This window comes from Monodelphis domestica, chromosome 1, assembly GCF_027887165.1.
Source record: "Monodelphis domestica isolate mMonDom1 chromosome 1, mMonDom1.pri, whole genome shotgun sequence".
Classification (NCBI taxonomy): Eukaryota; Metazoa; Chordata; class Mammalia; order Didelphimorphia; family Didelphidae; genus Monodelphis; species Monodelphis domestica.
Genome location: NC_077227.1, coordinates 135,719,462 through 135,744,914, shown reverse-complemented (window position 1 = coordinate 135,744,914; position 25,453 = coordinate 135,719,462). Strand labels below are relative to the sequence as shown.

The 25,453-nt window shown below is 33.1% G+C and overlaps 1 protein-coding gene across 2 annotated transcripts in view; it reads right to left on the bottom strand.

Moving 5' to 3' along the window:
* Positions 1 to 25,453, bottom strand: part of MCTP2 (multiple C2 and transmembrane domain containing 2) — a 266,895-nt gene that overhangs the window by 136,863 nt on the left and 104,579 nt on the right. For both annotated transcript variants that reach the window (XM_001371894.3, XM_007479407.2), the window contains 4 exons: positions 18,969 to 19,111; positions 18,030 to 18,106; positions 17,367 to 17,478; positions 13,616 to 13,651 (listed from right to left, as the gene is read on the bottom strand). In XM_001371894.3, coding sequence (XP_001371931.1) covers positions 13,616 to 13,651; positions 17,367 to 17,478; positions 18,030 to 18,106; positions 18,969 to 19,111 — 368 coding nt within the window. The remainder of the gene's footprint in view (positions 1 to 13,615; positions 13,652 to 17,366; positions 17,479 to 18,029; positions 18,107 to 18,968; positions 19,112 to 25,453) is intronic.

The window sequence follows — 25,453 nt, the reverse complement described above, 5'->3', positions numbered from 1 at the left end:
CAATACCATCTTAGTTGAGGTCTGCACTTATAACTTTTCTCTAAATCACTGCAACCTCCTTTTAATTGGTCTCCCAGCCTCCCTAATTCATCCTACACTCCGTTGCCAAAGTGATTTTCTTTATACTCATATCTAAACCATATGACTTCACTCCTCAATCAACTCCAGAAGCTTCCCATTGCTTCCACAAAAAAAAAATATATAAATTCCTCTGTTTAGCATTTAAGGCTCTAAACAGATTGACCCCAAATTATGTTTTCCATTTCATTGGACCATACTGTCTCTCACACCCCCTATACCTGCAACCCAGGTAAAACAGTTTTCTCTCTGTTTCTCATATTATATCTCAACATCCTACTTTTGAACTGGCCACCTCATAGGCCTGGAAAGTACTCCCTCCTTAATTCTATATTAATCAGTACCATCTCTTCCTTCAAGAATAAGTCCAAACACCATCTTCTGCTTGAAGCCTTTACTGATACTTTCAACTTCTAATTTAAGAGATTAAATATTAATAGTAAATGGGTATGGAATTTAATAGTACATATTTAAATAGAGTAGTTTACATTCATTCATTTTATTTTTATATATGTTCCTGTTGTCTCTTTCATTAGAATGCAAGAAGGAATTGTATTTTTTCCCTCAATACATAGAGCACAGGCACTTAATAAATATAGTTGATTGCTTGATTGATACGAGGGTTACCAACTACAATATTAGAATTGTCCTTAAAACTTTCTAAAGAATTTTTTTCAAGATGTGGATGTGTTGAGAGAAAGCAAATAATTTTAATAATATTCTAATTCAAGTCTGATGTAGTTAAAATTTCTCCATGGCTCTGTAAGCAACAGGTAGTTATTGGAACAAGGAAGGCAAAAAATAGGTCCTTAGCAATATTTGTGTAAGAAAAAATGTGAACATTAATATAAAGATGATCCCTATGATGATAACTAATCTGAAAGAGTTAAGGAAGAACATTCAGTTTATAAAGTGTTTCCCCAAAATATCCCTGGCCTGATTTTCATCATGTGAAACTACTATACCCTGTCAACAGCTTTTATGGAATAACATGAGGATATCCATGCTTCCAGGCAACAGACCTCCAAATGAGATAACACTAAACAGCTTCTTTAAGTTGGAAGAAGCAGATTTTGTAGGCATAAATCCTCCTGGTTCCCACATCCAATGTGGGAAATTTAGTTTTGTCTTTTTCCCTTAAATGATTTTGTAAGGATTTATGTGTAGTTCTGAGATTTACATTTTAAAATGAAGTCTAAAGGAAATAATTTGGTCACACAAATAGCATATCTATATGTATAAACCCATTAGCTAAAAAAGTTTTATGTGGAATTCAATCTACTTAAAGAATAAAGCAAGTGTTATCACTAAGTTATTTCCTTAAAAAAAGAACAACATGTTCTAGTCTGAAGAGGATGTATTATATTTATTTCATAATTCTGTGAGATGCTTAGTTACCACAAAATGACTAGAGTATACAACAAGCTGAACAAAAATAATTTAGCTCTCTCCTTACAACTCTGAACTAGGATTCAGAACTGTCTAAATGATGGTGGACTTTTTAACTATTTCATCTCAATCATCAAGCTCTTAAGTGCCAGGCACTGTCCTAGGCACTGAGAACACAAAGACAAACATCAAATAGTCCTTGTCTTCAAGGAACTCACATTTTTCAATGGAAATTTCATTTATACCTATAAGTACATATAAAATTTATACAGTAAATGAAAATAATGAAATTTGGAGGATAAGGCACTAGAAAGTGAGAGGACCATGAAAGAACTCATGTAAGAAATAAAACGTATCTGAAATATGAAAGAAGAAAGGGATTTTAAAGAGATGGAGACAAGAAAGCATGCATTACCGAGAGGAAGTTTAGTCCCTGCAAAACATGGAAATTAAAGATGGAATATTGAGTCTGAAGAAGATCAAAGACAAATGGCCTAGATCATAGACTATATGAAAGGGAGAATGTATACTAAACTTGAATAGATAGGCTGCAACCACAGTGTCAAGGTCTTCAAATGATATGGCTTATATTTGATCTCAGAAATAACAGATAGGTACTAAAGGTTAATGAATAGATAGGTAATGTGGTCAACAATCTGTTTCAAGAGTGTATTATCTTTGGCACATATGGAGGATGAACTGGAAAGGGTAGGTACTTGTGGCTGGCAGACCAATTAACAGGAGATTCTTCCAATCTCCCTTAACTGTAGGTAGAATTTAAACTTGCACAAAAGGCCAAAGAATCAAAATCTAAACACAGTCCTCCTTGTCACAATTTGTTCCTTTTTCATGACTTCTTTGCAATAACTCAATGATCAACAATGACTTTCTTAAGAACTAGTGCAATACAGTTGCCAAGCTCACTTTTGCTTTTTAATTATTATATTTCACCAATGGTGTATTTTTTAACTTCAAATTCTCAGAGGTGAGGTTTTGGTGAAACATCACTGTCAAATCACATTGTATATAATAAGTGCATGAAACAAAAGCAAGAAAATGGAGCCAACAGAGTTAAGCATAACAAATGAGGTCTACATGCCAATGATATCTTTTTTAAAGGCTACATTTTCCAGAATTATGATTACAATTGAAAAAGATCTTAGAAATCATTTGGCCCAACCAGGTCATCCTATAGAAGCAATTAAAGCCCAGAAAGATGAATGAATGAATATAAATGCCTTTATTAAGCCCTGTGTGCAAGAAACTGTGGATACAAATAGAAAAAGGCAAGATAGTTTCTACCTTCAATGAGCCTTCATTCTAATAGAGGTAGACAAAATATCTAAGAGATTCTAGCTCCAAGTCAGTTGGAAAGGGCCCATGATCTTTAAGGTACAGTGGTAATTGCTCTTCTTTAATGTGATTTCCACTAATAAAAACATTATATATATGTATGATGTTCAACCTTAAGCAGTGCCAAAGACTTTAAGGATGAGAATTATTTTTCCCTATGGTCTTCACTAGCTGTGGCTGCTGAGAAGGAGCAACAGCACCCATAGATGATATTACCAGTTGTTGTTCTTATACTAATTTTCTCCTCTCCTCTTCCCTCCTTTTTAGACTAGATTTCTCTTTTTTGCCCAGACTGGGAATACAGTGGTTCCTCACTGGCCTGATGTATTCATGATCAGCACAGATTCGGACCTCTTTCACTTCAGGCTTGAACAAGTTTGTCCCTCCTTAGAGAGCTGGGTAGGCATTCACTCCTAGGGGATCTTCATAGTGATGATTAAGTGCTTTAACTCTCTATAGCTCAAAACTTCTGAGCTCAAGCAACCCACTGCCCATAATCTTCCTTGCTTGCTCCTCTGCATGATGACTGATAGGGCTAAGATGGAAGCAAGACAGTGGGTCTGGGGGCACTAGTATTCCTAGAGCCCTCATCTCTAAAATAGGGATAATAATAGAACCTACCTCACAAGGCTGTTAGGATCAAATGAGATAACATATGTGTGGTGCTTTGTAAATTTTAATGCACTATAGGTATAGGTTTGTTTATACATATGTGTGTGTATGTATATATATATATATACATATATATATATATATATAACAATTAAAGTCAATTAACTATCACTAGCCAGTTTTTTCCCAGACCAAATCTAGGCTCTATATTAGAACAGTAGCACCTTTATTATCTGTAGAGGACACAACATTAATGGTCATTGTATGATTGTACAGAGGCTGTGAAGGGATGTGGAGAAACATCTTCAAGCCTATAACTTCCTAGTCCCTGGACAAAAGGTTTTCTTGAACAAATCCAGATAAATAAAAACCGGTTTAAATAATAATAAATAGAGTAAATAAATAATAATAATAAATAAAAAAGGTTAAGTGTCTTCCAGAAGTTGCATAGACAAGAAGTGTCCTACTGGGCCACCTAGCTGTCTCTACAAATACATTTCTACAAGAATACAAATACAATCCCATAACTTCAGGACAGTCATAACTTTGAATGTGAATGGGATGAACTCACCCATAAAACACAGACGAATAGCAGAATGGATTAGAATCCAAAACCCTACCATATGTTGTCTTTAAGAAACACACATGAGGCGGGTTGACACCCACAAGGTCAGAATTAAAGGATGGAGTAAGACCTTCTGGGTCTCAACTGACAGAAAGAAGGCAGGAGTGGTAATCATGATATCTGATAAAGCCAAAGCAAAAATAGACCTAATCAAAAGGGATGGGGAAGATAATTATATTTTGTTAAAAGTGACTTTAGATAATGAGGAAATATCACTAATCAACATGTATGCACCAAATAATATAGCACCCAAATTTCTAATGGAGAAACTAGGAAAATTGAAGGAAGAAATAGACAGTAAAACCATATTAGTGGGAGACTTAAACTAACCATTATCAAATTTAGATAAATCAAATCAAAAAATAAATAAGAAAGAGGTAAAAGAAGTGGATGAAATCTTAGAAAAATTAGAATTAATAGGCATATGGAGAAAAATAAATAGGGATAAAGAGGAATACACCTTCTTCTCAGCACCACATGGCACATTCACAAAGATTGACCATACATTAGGTCACAGAAACATGGCACACAAATGCAGAAAAGCAGAAATAATAAATGCAGCCTTTTCAGATCACAAGGCAATAAAAATAATGATTAGTAATGGTACATGGAAAACCAAATCAAAAACTAATTGGAAGTTAAACAATATGATACTCTAAAATCTGTTAGTTAGAGAAGAAATCATAGAAACAATTAATAATTTCATTGAGGAAAATGACAATGGTGAGACATCCTTTCAAACCTTTTGGGATGCAGCCAAAGTGGTAATCAGAGGTAAATTCATATACCTGAGTGCATATATTAACAAACTAGGGAGAGCAGAGATCAATCAATTGGAAATGCAAATAAAAAAATTCTAAAGCGATCAAATTAAAAAACCCCAGAAGAAAACCAAACTTGAAATCCTAAAAATTAAGGGAGAAATTAATAAAATCAAAAGTGATAGGACTATTGATTTAATAAATAAGACTAGAAGCTGGTACTTTGAAAAAAACAAACAAAATAGACAAAGTACTGGTCAATCTAACTAAAAAAAGGAAGGAAGAAAAGTAAATTAACAGCATCAAAGTTGAAAAGGGGGACATCACCTCCGATGAAGAGGAAATTAAGGCAATCATTAAAAATTACTTTGCCCAATTATATGGCAATAAATACACCAATTTAGTTGATATGGATGAATATATACAAAAATACAAACTGCCTAGACTAACAGAAGAAGAAATAGAATTCTTAAATAATCCCATATCAGAAAATGAAATCCAACAAGCCATCAAAGAACTTCCTAAGAAAAAATCCCCAAGGCCTGATGGATTCACCAGTGAATTCTATCAAACATTCAGAGAACAGTTAATCCCAATACTATACAAACTATTTGACATAATAAGCAAAGAGGGAGTTCTACCAAACTCCTTTTATGACACAAACATGGTACTGATTCCAAAACCAGGCAGGTCAAAAACAGAGAAAGAAAACTATAGACCAATCTCCCTAATGAATATAGATGCAAAAATCTTAAATAGGATACTAGCAAAAAGACTCCAGCAAGTGATCAGAAGGGTCATCCACCATGATCAAGTAGGATTTATACCAGGGATGCAGGGCCGGTTCAATATTAGGAAAACCATCCACATAATTGACCACATCAACAAGCAAACCAACAAGAACCACATGATTATCTCAATAGACACAGAAAAAGCCTTTGATAAAATACAACACCCATTCCTATTAAAAACACTAGAAAGCATAGGAATAGAAGGGTCTATCCTAAAAATAATAAACAGTATATATCTAAAACCATCCGCTAATATCATCTGCAATGGGGATAAACTAGATGCATTCCCAATAAGATCAGGAGTGAAACAAGGATGCCCATTATCACCTCTACTATTTGACATTGTACTTGAAACACTAGCAGTAACAATTAGAGAAGAAAAAGAAATTGAAGGCATCAAAATAGGCAAGGAGGAGACCAAGTTATCACTCTTTGCAGATGACATGATGGTCTACTTAAAGAATACTAGAGATTCAACCTAAAAGCTAATTGAAATAATCAACAACTTTAGCAAAGTTGCAGGATACAAAATAAACCCACATAAGTCATCAGCATTTCTATATATCTCCAACACAGCTCAGCAGCAAAAACTAGAAAGAAATCCCATTCAAAATCACCTTAGACAAAATAAAATACCTAGGAATCTATCTCCCGAGACAAACACAGGAACTATATGAACACAACTACAAAACACTCTCCACACAACTAAAACTAGACTTGAACAATTGGAAAAACATTAACTGCTCATGGATAGGATGAGCCAATATAATAAAAATGACCATCCTACCCAAACTTATTTATCTATTTAGTGCCATACCCATTGAACTCCCAAAAAATTTCTTTACTGATTTAGAAAAAAACCATAACAAAGTTCATTTGGAATTACAAAAGATCAAGGATATCCAGGGAAATAATGAAAAAAAAACACAAATGATGAGGGCCTTGCAGTCCCAGACCTTAAACTATATTACAAAGCAGCAGTCATCAAAACAATTTGGTACTGGTTAAGAGACAGAAAAGAAGATCAGTGGAATAGACTGGGGGCAAGCAACCTCAGCAAGACAGTATACGATAAACCCAAAGATCCCAGCTTTTGGGACAAAAATCAACTATTTGATGAAAACTGCTGGGAAAATTGGAAGACAGTTTTGGAGAGATTAGGAATTGATCAACACCTCACACTCTACACCAAGATAAATTCAAAATGGGTGAATGACTTAAACATAAAGAAGGAAACCATAAGTAAATTGGGTAAACACAGAACAGTATACACATATCAGACCTTTGGGAGGGGAAAGACTTTAAAACCAAGCAAGACATAGAAAGAATCACAAAATGTAAAATAAATAATTTTGACTACATCAAATTAAAAAGCTTTTGTACAAACAAAACCAATGTAACTAAAATCAGAAGGGAAACAACAAATTGGGAAACAATCTTCATAGAAACCTCTGACAAAGGTTTAATTACTCAAATTTACAAAGAGCTAAATCAATTGTACAAAAAATCAAGCCATTCTCCAATTGATAAATGGGCAAAGGACATGAACAGGCAGTTCTCAGATAAAGAAATCAAAACTATTAATAAGCACATGAATAAGTGTTTTAAATCTCTTATAATCAGAGAGATACAAATTAAAACAACTCTGAGATATCACCTCACACCTAGCAGATTGGCTAACATGATAGCAAAGGAAAGTAATGAACGTTGGAGGGGATGTGGCAAAGTAGGGACATTAATTCATTGCTGGTGGAGTTGTGAACTGATCCAACCATTCTGGAGGGCAATTTGGAACTATGCCCAAAGGGCAACAAAAGAATGTCTACCCTTTGATCCAGCCATAGCACTGCTGGGTCTGTGCCCCAAGAAGATAATGGACAAAAAGTCTTGTACAAAAATATTCATAGCTGCGCTCTTTGTAGTGGCCAAAAATTGGAAAATGAGGGGATGCCCTTCAATTGGGCAATGGCTGAACAAATTGTGGTCTATGTTGGTGATGGAATACTATTGTGCTAAAAGGAATAATAAAGTGGAGGAATTTCATGGAGACTGGAACGACCTCCTGGAAGTGATGCAGAGCGAAAGGAGCAGAACCAGTAGAACATTGTACACAGAGACTAATACACTGTGGTATAATTGAATGTAATGGACTTCTCCATTAGTGGCGGTGTAATGTCCCTGAACAATCTGCAGGGATCTAGGAGAAAAAACACTATTCATAAGCAGAGGATAAACTGTGGGAGTAGAAACATCGAGGAAAAGCAACTGCCTGACTACAGTGGTTGAGGGGTCATGTCAGAGGAGAGACTCTAAACGAACTCTCTAATGCAAATATCAACAACATGGCAATGGGTTCAAATCAAGAACACATGTGATACCCAGTGGAATCATGCGTCAGCTATGGGGGGTGGGGGGGTATGAAAAGAAAATGATCTTTGTCTTTAATGAATAATGCTTAGAAATGATCAAATAAAATATTATAAAATTAAAATAAAACAAAATAAGATGGGGCTCTGAATGGGAAATGGAATTGGGTTGAAAAGCTGTGACTGAAGTGAAAATGGAAAGGAAGACAAAATATATTCTCTCTCTGCTTCTTCTTGAAACCTGTTTCCAACTGAGAGACGTAAAAATAGGTTAGGAATCTCACAAGTGGCACATGCAATCATATATAAATCCAATATATTTAAATTTAGGGATTTCCACTTGATAAGTAAATAGAATTCGAGAATGAACAATTTCTGAATATACTTGAATAGGAGGGGTGAGTCATTTTCCAATTTCCCAATGATATAGTATATAATGGTCAGTGCAGTATAGTGAAGAAATATCATATTCTCTGCTGGCAAAATACTGAATATACCTTGAAATCAAATTAAAATGAAACTGAGAATGTTTAAAAATATAATATAACATAGACAATATTAATTTGTGGTTTTCTTGAAACGTGTGCCTACAGAGATCTGATGCCATTTGATTTTGATACATAAAGTGGATATAGATGGCTAGCCTAAGAGACAGGAAAACATGGGTTCGAGAACCACTTCTTACACGTACTAACTGTGTGATCCTGGACAAGTCACCTCTCAGTGCTCCAAGCCACTTTTTAAGATATGGGGGACAGTGAGAGGGGAGGTGCAGCAACTAGGTGGCCCAGTGGATAGAACACCAGGCTTCTTCAGAGTAAGAAGAACCTTTATTCAAATTTGAACTCAGATACTTCCTTAACCCTTTTTGCCTAGCCCTTGCCTTTTTTGTCTTAGAGTTGTGACTAAGGCAGACAGTAAGAATTTAAGGGAGAAAAAAGAGCAGGACTCATTCTTCATTGACGGAGGAATTTTCTCACCAGACTCTCCCAACATTGAGAAAATCAGAGATCTAATCCAAAAACTAACCAACCAAATGACAAACAACAAAACAAATCAGGTTTGAATGAACACTAACTACTGCTTTTCCTGATATGTAGTCATAGAACAGCATGATTTAATAGGTAAATAGCATTTCTCCTCACTTCTTTCCTCATTCTCTTTTCATTTTTCATATGTCAAGTTATTCATATCCTTAAAAACTGCCATGTGGCTAAAGGTGTTTTAAACAATTTTTGAGCCAAGAGAGTGCTCAAACCCAAATCTAGTTGCTCTTTCTACAAATGGTAGTCTATGAAATACATCAGCAGGTAGAGAGATATCAAGTGAAAATAATACATTATATCAAGCTCTGAAGGCAGTCTGAGTTAAGGGCAGAGGGAGAGAGAGAAGAAAAAGCCTGAGAAGAATAGAAAGAAAGGCAGGGAAAGAACTTAAATCTCTGTGACTAGGTCAAAGCCAAGACTGTAACCACTGTGGTTTTTAAAAAAACTTCCTGAATCTCACTCATTAAGCAAACAAACAAGTCTGTGGAGCCAGCTGCCCCCTGGGAAAGGGAAGAAGAAAAGGCATTTAAGCTGACAGGAGATAGCTGAGATGGTACTGGACCCTGTGGCATCTGAGTTTGCTTCTCGAGATGTGCCAATGCCAAAGGGTGTTTCATAGAAAACTAAAATACACTGAGGAAGACAAACAAATAAAATTAAAGTAGGATGAGAAGCACAGGAGGGAATGGCACTGTGCCTCATGATAAGTTAATTCTCAGGATTCCAAAGTAACCTTTTAGCCAATTTATTCAATCAGTTCACTCTGACTGAATACATGGCAACAGAACAGGGAAAGCTGGCAACTCTGTCACTCAAATTGTTGGTATCCAATCTTGCAGGTCAAAGTGAGAGTTTCCCCAAGCAAAACAAATTGTTTATTTGTCTAGCTTGTTCCATAGTGAGCTTGCCTGGGTACTGGTTACTGAGACCATCATCTTAGGGAGAAGAAAAAAGTGATAAAGAAAGCATCAGCAGTGGATTCCTATCAATCAACTTAAATGTATTACAAAGAACTTCCAGTAATGGAAGTAGCAATGTTGGAAATAGTAGGGTGCTACTGGAGTGTCTCACAACCCAGTTTCAATTCTTATATTAACCTTCATGAGGCAAAATAATCGTCCACATATATCCACAGACTAGAGCATCAAATAATATCCAGATGCCTCACAAATCCTTGCTGCTGGTCATAAGAGAGGCCAGGTGAATGCACAGAAATATTTGTTCCAACTCAGCATCATTAAAAACTAGCATCTGATAGTAAATGTTTTGAGTAAAATAAGAGAAAAATTGAATATGAAGAATACCGTACAAGAGATATACCTCTTTGGGTCTTAACATATTCTACATACACAAAAAATAACCTAAAGGAAAATGGGACTAAAAGTGGTTCATTCATAATATCTAGAAGCTGTGTAAAGTGGTCAAAAGATTTCTGAGGTTAGGAAGGATTGGAGACCCTAATTAGGTATCTGTGTGTTGACAGAGATGTCACTAAGCCTCTAAGTCTCAGGATTGGGAAATAATGGCAATAACCTGTTTTTTGGCATGGTTAGGAAAAACAAGTGAGATTGTATAATTATTATATTTTTCTAAACCTTAAGACTTTTGTCAGTTATAATTACCAATTTATCTACAAGTAATATAATAGAAGTGAAAATCTGCAAACTCTATAAATGTATCTATACTGCAGATTACATAGAGCTATATACACATACATATGCACACACAATCACACAGATATTCTGCTATTATACCTAATTTTCAGGAAAAGGGAGAATTCATCTTAACATTTTTTTTTAAAACGATATCAAAATGAGAGCAAAGAATTCTGAGTATAACCTAAATCTTTTAAAAACATTCTCTCCACATTCTGATTTAAAACTTGAGATGTAATGTCAAGAAAAGAGTATAAAAGAAAGCCCACAGAGGTACAATACTTTGGAACCTTCTGTTTGATGGGTTAAGATGATGCCATTTAACTCGTATCATTTCGGATGCAATTATGGATATGAAGCCAAGTTATTACTAAAATAAAATTGAGGTGAACAAGTCAACATTTTCATGGTTAACACAAGCACTTAGAACCAGTAAAATTTAGGATACTTTTTAATATGTAACTCTGTTCTCTTAGGATCTTTATTGAATGCATTTTTAATATTATTGGATAATTCAACTAAAATTTTAATGGTGAAAAATGCAAAAATTCCCTGCAGTTCAATAAAAATTAGTTGGCAAATCTATGCCTAAATTACCCTTTTTTTGTCTTTAACCTGTATAGACTATGGCTTTTCCATACATATATAGTACTTATATGAAAAATGCAAATATTTTTATTTCCCCTTCTCAGATAAGCAATAATCATAATAATAAAGATTATTTAGTATATTCACCATATGTGTTTGGAAGGTGTCTATATATCCATATATATGCATATAGTATTTGTGTATATAGACACATACATATACATGTGCATTTATAGTGTATTTAGATATATATTCAGGTATATCTATATCTCTGTTTAAATGTATATTCTAGAATAATTGTTACTACACAGTATATTATATAGTAAGAATTCCCTAGATATTCTATAATTTTTAAGTCTTTTTTTTAACTGTAGAAGGAAAATTGGGAATGCTGACTATCTGAGCTCTGCAAATATAGATAATACTGCTCTCTAGGATCCCATGTTTCCTTCATATTTTTGATATCTTTATCCAGGCCGTCAACATTTTTTCTCCCCCACTCCACTCCTTTGACCATTCTTCCATAACCTTTCCTGTCCTCCCTAGACTCCAATATTCCCCAAGCTCACAATTTTTCTTCCTAGCCTTTATGTTCTTCCACAAACTGCCAGTACTGTTGCACAGACCAGAGTTCCCTAACTAAAGATGGTTATTGATGTGCAGTACTAGTTTTTTAGTGCGGTAGCAGAATCAATAAACTAGAAAATACTGCTTTGTCAGGTTTCACCAAAGCATTCTGGGAAATTCTTTACTGTTACAGAAGGCTACAGAAACTCTTCTTAATGTGTGAGAGCTTGAACTGGCCATTCTTTGGTGAGAACTGATACTCTTCTACCCTCTAGTGACTATCACAGAATAAAGCAAAGGTTTAGGGAATTTGTTTGGAGAATGAATCATGATATTTTCCCTAATCCAATATCATTATTTGGCACCTTTTAGTTTTATTTTAAAAAGATTCTAAGACATTAACCAGAGCCTTGGGAAACAAATGATCTGCCAGGGTAACATAAAATCTTATCTTGGGTTATTTTTAAAGTATCCAAAAATGCAAAGATTATATATTATGTCAAGATAATAACACAGACAGAACTTTGGCTCTTCTGGAAACCAAAGAGCAAAGTTTGAAACATTAAACTTTCTTTCTTGTAAGCATCTAGTGAGCAACGGCCAGATCCAAAATATCTCTTAAAAAAATTGCAGACATAGACACATATATATATACACCACATATTTTAGTTCTCAAATTTATAAAATACATACATAGGTAAATGTGTACAAACACTGTAACAATTTTATAGTTGCAATAGACATTAGAGATTATCTAATTCAGATATCTTACATACATCTGGAGAAATTGATCCCCAAAGAAGTCAGTTATGTAACAAATGAATGAGAGGGTATGAATTAGAATCCAATTTTCCTGACTTTGAGTTCCCTATTGTTACACTCTACCAAAAATACTGATAATGCAGATACAGCATATGACAATTTACCTGACAGAACAGTTTTCAATTGAACTCAATATTATTAGTCAACACAAAATCGTTTGATGAACTGATTATTCATTTCTGTCCCCTTACCCTCCGGTCCTTCCAATACTGGTATCTGGCTACATAATTTAAAACAACATGACATTTTTTTAAAAACTAACTTTTGAATTGAAAAGACAACTTATGAAACTGGAACTACAAATGTTTATGTAAAATTTGGACCAAAGAGAAGAATAAAAAGCACACAAGCACATATATATGTATCAGATACATATATACACATACACATGAATATATACAGATTTCCAACACAAGTTCAGATACTATACATATGCTCACTCAAATGCACACACACAGACATAAAATTCATGTAACTTCTTGGACATTTTGGGAGTCAATATAGGCTTTTAAAAGAGAGCATACAATTTTCTCAATTAATATTCTAATATTTACTTCCATTATCACTAAAGCTAATTTAACATATTTTTAAACAAAACATCCTCTAATCAGAAGAAATGTAAGAAAATGAAGTGTATCCAAGAGTAATGAAAAAATCATTATTGAAAATAATATACTCCTGGTTCGCAATTGAAACATGTGAGTGTACATGTTTCCTATCTTTTTATTCAGTCATGTTTGCTACAAATTTTGAATAAATGTTTGCATGTTCCAGTGTTGAACAACATTAGTCATTTATTTGGTAGATACAACTAGAGAGGTTCATTAATTCCAATTTATCAGTAAAAATTACACACCAAAATGTATAATATTGAAAATTTAATTTATCTAGGTCATGACTACATTAACATTACTGGCAAAGAACTTACTAAGTAATATCAAAGAAAAAAAAAGCAAAATTACCTTACTTGCACTTAACCTCTTCCGATTTGACCACCTCTAAGAATGGTTGAGTAGAATTCCCCAAAATTCCATGTAAATAAATGAAGAGAGGGGAAAAAACAGAACTGTTATTAAAAGGTACTATGATTACAATAGTTTGTAGTTAATTCATCAGAATTAAAGGGGATTAATTTGATATGCAAGTGGAAAATATGTCAATTAAATTTTAATGAAATAATTTTTCTGATAGTTTACATTAAAAGATAAGATGGAGTTGAAAACAATATGGTCTGCTATAGTACATTAGGTATGTCTGAAAAAAATCACATAAAAATAATTACACTTTTGTGCCACACTGAAAAACAAAATTCATGATAATAAAGCATTTTCAGATACTATTCAAACTTCCAGTATGAATTCAGAAGTCAGTGTATGAAATCTATTTGGCTTTATTAATTAGTATCCCTCCTAAAGATGGATGAAACAATCTAATTTGTCTATCACTGAAAAGTCTCAAAAATAAAACATAGAATAGAACACTTATTTTGAAAGAGATTTGGAAAAAGAATCTTAGAAATGTATATGAAGGATGTGGACCATTACTTAGTAAAGAAAAGAAAGGCAGGCTAATTTAGTTAAGCACTAAAGGAAACAACATTTTTCAAAGAACAGTAAGCTTTACCACAGAATCTACTTTAACTCTCATTTGTCATACTCAAGTTGTTAAATGTATTTCATAATTAAAATTCTCTTCCAATAATATTCTTTCATTATTCCTTGTGCTGTTCAATTCAGGAAAGCTCAACTCTGGTTAGTTAAACAACTAACTGGTTGCTAAAACTTGAATAAATGCTATAGATTATATCTTAATTATGGATATAATCAAGCATGCTACATTAATATTATGTGTGCAATGGTGTATTTTGGGGGGAGGGAAGGGAATTGTTTGGGCAAATGGCATATTTCTCACTCCCAATATTCTTTACCAACAAATTAGGAATGCTATTATAAATAACTTTGGATGAAAATATAATGTTTCATAGACAGAAACCAGAAATACTATTAAAGCATTGTGTTTTGCCATATTATTCATTAAAAGTTCATTTATCTCTTTAAAATCTTAAGTTCGATAAATGGAAATAGATCACATATGCCAAAAACTGGACATTAAATTTAGTTGCTGTGATATTATTTTTCAAGCAATAAGATCTAATTTTATAACAATTTCTTCAAGCTCCCAAGTATGTCAAGACTAGTTCTTTAACTTCCACTTTAATCTTCCTCCTTCAAAATAATGTTTTTGCATATATTCACTTAAATATAAACTAAAATTCTCAAGGCACCTGATTATTTGTGGCAATTTAACATATACCATAATTTAGATATCTTCAACTCAGGCTGGTCCAAGAAGTAGAAACAATACAGGGAAATACTGAGATATCAGCTTAATCTATATATGCCTAGGAACTATGCTATATTATGTAATGCCATACTATTTTATACTATGCTTCTCTATACTATATTATGGTAGTCTTTAAATCATAACATAATTTTATAAAGCATATTTTAGTATTTCTAAACAAAAATCCCTGAAAATCATACATATTTTTCATTATTGCAAGTAACAAAAGTATAACATTATTCTACATTTAAATATTATCAAATCAATTTTAATAAAATAATAAGATTCCTATATTCACTCATCTAAATCCTATATGAGTAATCTTAAATTATTCCTTGATAATTTTTAATTTAAAGATTAAAAATATAACTAACATACATATATGAAGACTCTTTGCTTTGAATTGGACCCATGTTGCATTGTTAAATGAAGCTTCTTGTGACAAAAATTCATCTACCATGTCAGATAATTCAGGTTTTCTGGAACTTAAACACCAAATTGCTTTCACATTAGAAAAAAATTAATGAGTAACTTAAAAAAAACAACTAAATATTCAGAATCTTTCTCATATATCAAATAACACTAGAAATTTAGTAATTTCTTTAAAAAACCTACAAGTCTTATGAAAACAATATTTTCAGGGGAAAATATTCCAAATTGATAATTCCTCTTAAAGAATCTGAAACTAAAGGTCTGATTTTATACAAAACAACATTTGTTTTGTACAGCATATGGAGATTTCATAGTTATTCTTCTTGAAATCAGTTATTTTGATGTGTCCTTTTTATGAAGAACTGACTCAGAAATACTATGTTTATCCAAGGTATGCTCAAGCAATTTATATTCTATCAGATCATTTCAATCTTTTATAAGTTTAAAAAACTTTCTGAACACAAAATTTAATTTATATTTTGCATAAATCTTTAAACACGACTTCATTTTCTATTTCAATACAAACCGATGCTCAAGTAATAAAAACTAGAACATGCTATTCTGTTTGTGGTCCCCTCAATGGTTTCTTAAGAGATCTTGGGGAGGAGTTACTTAATCTAGGTACCATAATTTATCCATATGCAAAAAGCACACTTATCTATACTGAATATACATATGCATTTTAAAAAATCATTCCTATAAATGGTATTAGAAATTTCAGGGAGTCCTCTTCCTGTTACTGTTGACTAATAAGTAAAAGCAAAAACAATAAAAGGTGATGAACAGAAACTATAAAATTCATTTTTACTAATAATCTCTACACCAACCCCATGTCCTTTCAAATGATTATTCCCTTCACCAGAAAAAACTTTTTTTTTAAGATTTCAGTATTATATCTGCTACCAACTACATAATTTAACAGCAGGCTACAGAGTTGCACAATTTATTCTGGAAATGAAAATCAACATGTTTAGCTACATTTTATCTTTTTTATTCACCCATAAGTGGGTAGTATTTTCTAAAATTGCTTTACAAATCATTACTATGAGATAGATAGATAGATAGATAGATCTTTTATTACAATTTAATTCTATAAAAGGAATCAAGCTATCTTCCTTGTATATAAAATAAGTACATCCACATCATGCTTCATAAACATTATGATGAAATATAGTTGTTTGTTTATTACCAAGAATTATTGGACTAGTAATACATTATTCACACTGTTATTTTCATTTATTTATAGCAAATTCTAATATTTCAAAAAGTATGTCTTGAAGAAGATATGAATGAAAAACATATTGGTTAGAATAAATTACAGTTCTATGAGTTTATATTTTCGCACTTTAACAACTACACACTGCAACATTTAAATCAAGGAAATTATTCCTCACAGCTAAACACTGTATGGGTCATTTGGAACCTAGCATAAAGTGTAAACAAAACTGTCAAAACATACTTAAAGTCATCATTCAGACTATCATTAACATAACCCTAAAACCACAAGCTACACATGTTCTTTATGGTTTTCTAAAATAATATCCACAGTCAGCATTGAGATATTCTCTCTCTAGAGCTACTCCTGGGGAGAAGTATAATATTTAGCCACTAATAAATTAAACTGGTCTTCTATAATAATATCTCTTGTAAGAACAGGAGGCAGTTTAGTCTAATAAATAGATTGGTGGCCTCTGTATCAAGAAGATGTGGGTTCAAATTTGGACTTTGATAGATAAGGAATGTGTGTTCCTACATAAATCAAGTGATACTATAATTGCACAGAAGTTACTAATATCAATAGCAAGGTAAGTTTCTAATCAGTAGTTTTTCTAGTCTAGTAAAAATTAAAATAAGTGAACAGATCTCAATACTTAATCTGATAGCAGAGTCATCAAAGGAAGAAGTTAGCATTTCTCTTAACACACAAACATCACTTACATTTCTCTTGAAATCACCTTGTTTGACTACCAAGTTTAGGTTTAAAATAATGACCCCCATGTCCTCTTCTAAACTGTTTGGGTCTTCCAATTTTAAAATATGTTCAGTCGTTCTATGGACAAACAATAATAAATAGTATTAGCATTTTCAGATATACTAAAAGATATTGGTATTATGAAGTAGAAAATTATAGAAAAATCCTTCCCCTTCTGGTTTTGAACTATGCCATGATTCCCAAAGCAATCCTTCAATTCAGCTAAGGGGGGACTTGACAAGTAGGGGAAGGTAGAGAAGAGGGTTGGGAGAAGAATTGATCACATTGGTTGCTCAGAATTATCTTTAAAAACTAGACTGTTATTTTTTTTTCACTTTCCTACTAGTTACTTTGGTTACAGGTTAGCTTTCATATGTATATGACTATTGTTTTTAAATCACAACATATAATAGTTTCAAAATTCAATCTAAATTTTTATTAAGTTGTACATATAATCTCTTTTATCTGTCATCCCACCAAAGATTTGTAATTCAACTGGATTTCTTTTATGTGGAATAAAACTACTAAAATTCTATGACTATGGGGACCACAGATTTGCTGTGATAAGAACTGTCTCATCTCTTCCTATAGTCATTTTGTGAAAATCATTTGTGAAAAAGATACAATACCTATTAAGTTCAAGGTCACTAAGGACTACAAATGCAGAACCCATAAAGTCAGATGTAGTTAGGTCTCGATCATATACCTGAAAGGGAAAATAATTAAAATAATTCATGCTTTGCTCAGTTATCAAGTATACTAAAATCATTATCCAACAAGACATTCTGGTAATGGTCAATTGAATTTTTAAATTCTGCACATAATATAGATGCAGTTAATTATGAATATATGTCATTCAATATTACTAATTAGTTTATACTATATTTTATATGCTTATTTACAAATATGTCATACTATGTTTAATAATATGCCACATTATTATGTTACATATAATGATGTTTAAGACAAAATTAACAAATCCTAAGCAGAAGAAGAATTTAACTTCACCTCAAGGATTTTATATCTCAATTTTGGAACATCAAAAGAAAATGCTATAAAGCCCATTTCATATTCACAAACATTTTATATACTTCTTTTAATATATAATTTTAAATAGATTTTTCCATTTGGAATCCATTTGACTAATAAACATAAATTTGCTAAACTCATTCTGTAGCAAAACGTCTGACTCTTTCAATACATATGTTACAACAATTGTTTGCAGCCAGTATCTTAACATTTTGTTAAGTATAAAGATATATCTAATGAGAAACCTTTCATTACCTATAATTGCTCCATCAGAGGTAATAATTCTTATATTCTGAAAGTTTAAATTCAGAGAAAATTATCCAAATGAAAGTTTTCTTTAGCTCACATTCAATGTTCTAAGTGCAATGGACATCAATATACAGAATACGGAATTTTGTCTTTTATTCAAATCTTTAAAATCCAGGATTTGAATATAAAGTACTCATTTTGTCAAATTAATTTTGTCATTCATCTTCAACAGCCAAAATAAAAGGGGCACACAAGATTAATGCTAAAATGTCACCTCCAGAGAGTGTTACCTTAACTCGAAGCTTTTGATCAAGGCTTTGTATTGGTAATATAACTATCTCATCCCAAACTGGGTTCAGGTTCTTATATATGACTTTGCTTTTGTACAAGGTCTTGCCATTCAGCTTAAATTTCACATACGGATCACTTGTACCTTTAAAAAGAAAACCAAAACAAGAAAAGGAAGACATAAGAAAGATATTTAAAAAATCAAGGAATCACAAAACAAAAACCTTATATGCCCCCTCCAAACTCAAAGCACATCCATAAAGTCCCCATGAAAGTCCTCCTATATATGATGGGCCCCAGGGGCCAAGAGAGAAAAAGATGAGAAATGTCAGGATAAATGGCATTCTTTTTGCCCCTTCAGTGTGTAGAATCTGAATAGAGTTCTCAGTTTTGTTCTGTGTTGTTTTATTTCCTTTCTTTCTTTTTTTTAATTCAAGAAAAAAAAAATCCACAGGCACCGAGTGACAGTGTCAGCAATCATGGGAAGAAGGCCATACCTCCCAGGAACAGCAGGGTGTCAGGCAAAAGGGAAAGAAACCATTTTAAAGAGCATGGCCAGATGGTTGACTCTACAGGACCTACAGATTCTTAAAAAAAAATTCTCTGAAGCCACTTCAATTCAAAAGATGGGTCTGAACAACATTCACTGAAAAGGAGGGCGTAGAGATTAAATCGACAGTCAATATCTCTTTTTGACTCTCTGCACCTGGAATAAAGTCCTAACATATTGTTCCACAAGGGCCAGCTGAACTCAAAACCAGCTACTCAGCTGGCCATAGACCTGACATCTCTGACCTGCAATGGCACCTACTGTGGTGCTTTTAAACGGAACCCCAAAGGGATTAAGAGAATCGCTTATTATACTAGCCTCTGAACCCAAATTACAATGAAGACATGAAGGACAGTCCAATGCAAAAATATGTGCAACGTTCAAACTACCAGAAGAAAAAAACATTGACTTACAGGCAAACTGTTGATGTCAGCATAGCATATGAAACAAATAGAAGCCTTCAAAAGCATGCATTGAATCAAATATTTTGGAAAATATGAAGAAATTACAAAGAAATAAAATCTTTTCCAAATGTACATTTAAAATTATATTGATGAATGTTAATCTAAGTTTAGAATAAATAAGCTAATAGTATAAATTTAAATAAATAGTATAAACTAGAATAAACTTAGAAATAAGAAAAAAATGGAAATGAAAATTACCACTTAATAAGTATATAGTAAATGTAAATATTTCCAGAAATTAGGTACAGTATTATATAGAGCCTAAGATGACTTTGTTATGAAATAAATTTAAATATTCTGTGACCAAATATATGATTAAATTCTTAACTCCTAATAAATTCTTTAATCCACACTTGTTTCAGCTACTTTTATTTGCCAATTTAGCCAAAACTCTTTATATTATTGAAAAACTAAAGTTTCTATTTTCTTTAAAGAGGAAAATGCCAAAACAGAGCAAATGAGTAAATAAACAAGTAAACAAAACTTGAATAGAAGCTTGTGCAACAGTTCAAGGGTAGGAGCCTGGTTTATACTAGAAAAAGGTGTTTTGGGATAAAAAAAATAGTCACTAATACACCGATCCATCCTATCTGTTTTAGTTATTATGAAACACCAACATTAGCCCCTTTCTCCCATTTTGGCCTAATTTAATTAAGATCTCTGAGAACAGTAACACGAATGCTTTCTAAGCCATTCTGCAGATGGTAGTAAGCACCATCGTCCACCCCCTCCCCTTTTTTACTGTACAACAGAGGGTCTCTGGTGAGTCACACTTTAACAATCATTCTGATATATATATATAAAAAACAGTGGGAAAAAAAACTATAATAAAAAGAAGCCTTTAATTAAATGAAATTGCCACTCTGGGATCAGGCCTTCATGCCTGTCAGCTTACTCTCAAAATAAACATCTCAAAACTAGGCCTCAGTGGTGTCACTTTCTCACAGGCAAGGCATACTGGGTAATCCCTAGGCATCTTGACAGCTACATAATGTTCAAACTGTTTCACGGGTGAATGGCGGCACTTGCGTGAAAGAAAATATTAATGTCTGGAATTAATAGAAAAAGGGATGATGGTTTACAAAGCCAAACAAGGAAAAAGAGTGTCAAGTTAGTACAGCGTTAATTGTTAGGGAAAATCATCGAGAAGGGGGCTGAGGGTGCTGGTGCATGCAGTGGTTTTCTATCTGAGCGTAAATGTCGGACTGTCAGGGAAGTAACATCTCAACTAGTCAGGCTCTGAAAGAGGTAGGCTGCTCAGTGGTACAGCTCCCCTATTAGACACATGATGAGATGACACCCAAACGGGACTCTGACCTTTTTGTTGGGAGCGTCTTAAAAATATGGGTCTGCAGCAAAATAGAGGTAAAATGGTGTAATGAAAGGAACAATGAACCCCGAGTCAAGTGACCCAAGTTCTTGTTCTAGTGCTACCACTAAAAAGCTGTGTGGCCTTAAGCAAGTCACTGAACACCACTCATTTTAAGTTTCTTTGTTTGTAAGATGAAAAGTTTTGTCTAGAAGAGAGCCCTGTCCTAAATGTTTTTGTGTGTGCTATGCATCTCTTTTGCAGTCTGGTGAAGCCTATGGATGTCTTCTCAGGATAAAATTTGTTTTCTATATTTCTATTTGAAGGAAATATTCAATTTCAAAAGGAGGTTAGTGAAAATAAAATTGTAATATTTTTTTCATTGCAGTTCTAAAATCTTTTGAATGATTTAGTCTTTCTTTACTTTCCTTTTCTTTCCTTTCTTGTCTCTTCCTTCTTCCTTCCCTTCTACCTTCATTCTCTTCCTTCTTTTCTAACTTCCTTCTCTCCTTCCTTGTTGCTCTTTCCTTATTGCTCTCTTTCCTTCCTTCATTCCTTTTTTCTTCTTCTTTCCTCCCTTCTTCGTCTCCTTTCTTTCTTTTCTTCTTTTTCTCCTTCCTTCCATTTTTATTCCTTTAATTCTTTTTTTCCTTTCTTCCTGTATTTTCTCTCCTTCCTTCCATCCTTCTTTCCTTCCTCCTCCCTTTGCTACTTCCTACCTCCTCTCTCTTTTTCTTCTTTCCTTTTCTTCTTCTTTTCTCCCATCTATCTTTTTTCTTTCTTCCCTCCTTTCTCTACTCCCTTCCTCCCTTTTTCCTCCCTTATTTTTCTTTCTCTTCTTTCTCTCTTTCTTTCCTTTTCTTCTTCCTCTCTTCTTCTCTCCTTTTCTCCTTTCTTTCCTGTCCTTCCTTCTTTCTCTCACTCTTCCTTTTTTCCTCCCTTCTCTCTCTCCTTCCTTCTATTCTTCCTTTTTCTCTTCTTTTCTTCATTCCCTTTCTTTCCTCTGTTCTTTCTTTCCTCCCATCTTTTTCTCCTTCTTTCCATTTTCCTTCCTTATCCCTCATCTCTTTCCTCCTTTCTCTCTTATCTTCTTTCCTTTTCCTTCCTCCCTCCCTTATTTCTCTCTTCTTTCTTCCTTCTTCCCTTCTCTCTCTTTTTCTTTACTTCTTTTCTCCCTACTTTCTTTTTCCTTCCTTCCTTCTTCCTTTCTTTCTCTTTTTTCTCTCCTCTTATTTTTCTCCATTCATTTCTTCCTTTCATCTTTATTTCTCCCTTCTTCTCTCCCTCCCTCTTTATTTTTTTTCTTTTTAATGGGATCTATGATTTTATTGGTACGGAGAACTAATTCCTTTTACTAATGCATTTTGGAGTTATTTGGGCATTGATAAGTTAAGTTACTTACTCAGGATCCTCAGTCAGGGCAGGTAAGAGGCAGTATTTAATCCTAGGTCTTTCAGTCTTAATAGTCTAATAGTCTGTCTTTCCTTGATGCACTTAGCACAGTGCCTAGAATATAGCTGTGCTTAATAAATATTTATTAAGTTATTGACTGACAAAAATTCTATAATTATTTGTGCATGGAGAGAACTATATAGGCTAAAGAGGAATTCCACTTTGATATAACACCAATAGACTAAAAATTAATGAAAAGTACCTATTTCCAAATTACTTAATAAACTGGAATAATGTTGAGCATATTAATGACAGTTTTATTTAGTAATAGCTAGACATCTGCTGTCTCTTATATGAGTGGGCGGGTGGAATGATGTCTGTCTTGGAGTCAGAAAGCATGGACTCAAGTTCCAGCTCTGCAACTTACCTCTGTGATCCTAGGTAACTCAAAACATCTTTAGATCTCAGTGTCCTCATCCTCAAAATGAAGCAGGTGGGACTTGATGATCTAAGGTCTTTCCAGTTCCAATGCCCTATAATATTGTGAAATATCTAAGATATGTTAATAATCTACATTCATAATGCCCCTGGTTGTAAAAGATTCTATATTGTTTAAACTATGATTAGTTCTGTTTCTGTATCTGTAAATTATAGGAAAAAAACACTATTTTGCATACTCCTCAAAGGTTCTATCATAAATCGAGATTTTTAAAATGGTGAAAAAACATGTAGTACTATTTGGTAAGAATATATTAATAATAAACAGAAAGAATCATCACTGATGTTGCTGTAGCTATAATTATAATACTTTTTCTAAAGACCACAAAGTACTTTTTGAGGATAGTTTCTATAAAGTAAACGTTATTTCTGAAGTCTTTAAGCCAGAGACTGCCCACTGATGTTGAGAAAAATGCCAGAACCTAGTTGGTTCTTTATTTCTCAACTTAATGACCTATTTAATTGTTCTGACATCAAAATACTACTTAGGGGGACAGATAGGTGGCTCATTGGATGGACAGTCTGACCTAGAAATGGGAGGTCCTGGGTTCAAATTTAGTCTCAGACCCTTCCTAGCTATGTGACCCTACTCAGTGCCACTTTGCTTAGCCCTTCCCATTCTTCTGCCTTGGAACCAAATATATAGTATTGACTCTAAGATGGAAGATAATGATTTTTTTTAAAAAGACTATTGGAGGGGGGAGAGAACAATTAATTTGTTGATGGGTGGTGATGAGGAGTATAAGCAAAGCATAATTTATCATGTTCAATTGTCATAAATTCTGGTGTTCCAACACCTAACAAATATAACATCAATGAATCACGCTCTCAAAAAAATTAACCTAGGTAGAAAAATTTTATCCCTGACACAAAACAAGAAACAGGTTTATTCCTTAAGGTGTATGCCAAGTATTAAAACAATTCTCCACAGAAAAAGGATTTTTAAATGAGATAATCCTAAATGAAAGGCTTTTTTCTCATTATGGTGATTATTTCATGAAGTCATTATACCTTTTCCCCAAGTCCTTTATGCAATAAGGCTTACATAGATAACATAAGTTTTACTTTAAAATCTACATGGAAGTAAATATATTAGAAGGTAAATTATATAATGACAGCAAAAATGTAAAGAAAAACCACTTTGTAAGATTTAGAACTATTGTAAAAAAATAACAAATTATGTTTTTAGATGTCCATTGATGAACCTGCTACTCACTTTGTGATAGAGAGGTGTCAGTCAGACTTATAATGTAAAATGAAAGACACATTTTTGAACATGGCCAATGAAGGAATATGTTCTGCTAGTCCATGCTAATTTTAATGAGATTTGGATTTTTTAAATTGTTCAATGGGAAAGGGAGAGCAAAAGGATTAACAAAATTTAATAATTAAAATTAAATGATTTAATTAAAATTTAATAATTAAACATTCTAATAACATTTAGCATTTTCAAATGTGCATCACTTCAAAGAACATATTTCTTTGAGGAGTCAGCATTCATCAAAAGTGGCAGAATGTGGTTAGAGATGTTACATATTGGACTGTATAATAGCAAGAGGTTGAAATTCATAGTTATACATGGTTATCCTATACAAATTCTACTAGAAAAACAGATAAATAAGAGTTTGGCCTTTCCCACAGCCCTTGGGATAACAAAAGTAAGTGAATGTTTCTCTATTGGCAAATTCAGAATCTTAACTTCCTGAATAAAAGAGACTTTGCCAGGAAATGTCTCTGAAGATTCCAAATTATTTTTACATGGTTATCCATGGACTAAAATTATATCTGTTTGGGACTTGCTGAGCATAACAGCTAAATACCAAAAGGAGTTAGTGATGCATTTGTGGTAGCCATTGCTGCCCTCTAGCAGCAAAGAAGAGATTTCCTGGTGTAATGGTTACAAACTGCTGCATACTTAATTTACCTTTTATAGACTCATAATATTCATGAAAATTTAGGCCTGGAGAATAGCAAAGATTATACCAATTGACAGATTTCTGAAGCAAATCTAGATCACAAATACTAGAAAAAGAGATAGTTGTTCTAAAATATCCTGATTCATTCTTTCTCACATACCAGAGTGTATGTGAAGAAAGTACCACATTCTATCTGAATTTCTCTGACATTTACTAAATGTACATTTTGTGGGGAGGGCACATGGGTTTAACACCTGATATTCTGCTTTAAATTGTTAATTTTCCATTCATATATGACTTAAATCACCAGCTATACGTTTCTCAAAGGCTGGAGTCATCATGTATGTCATGTATCCTT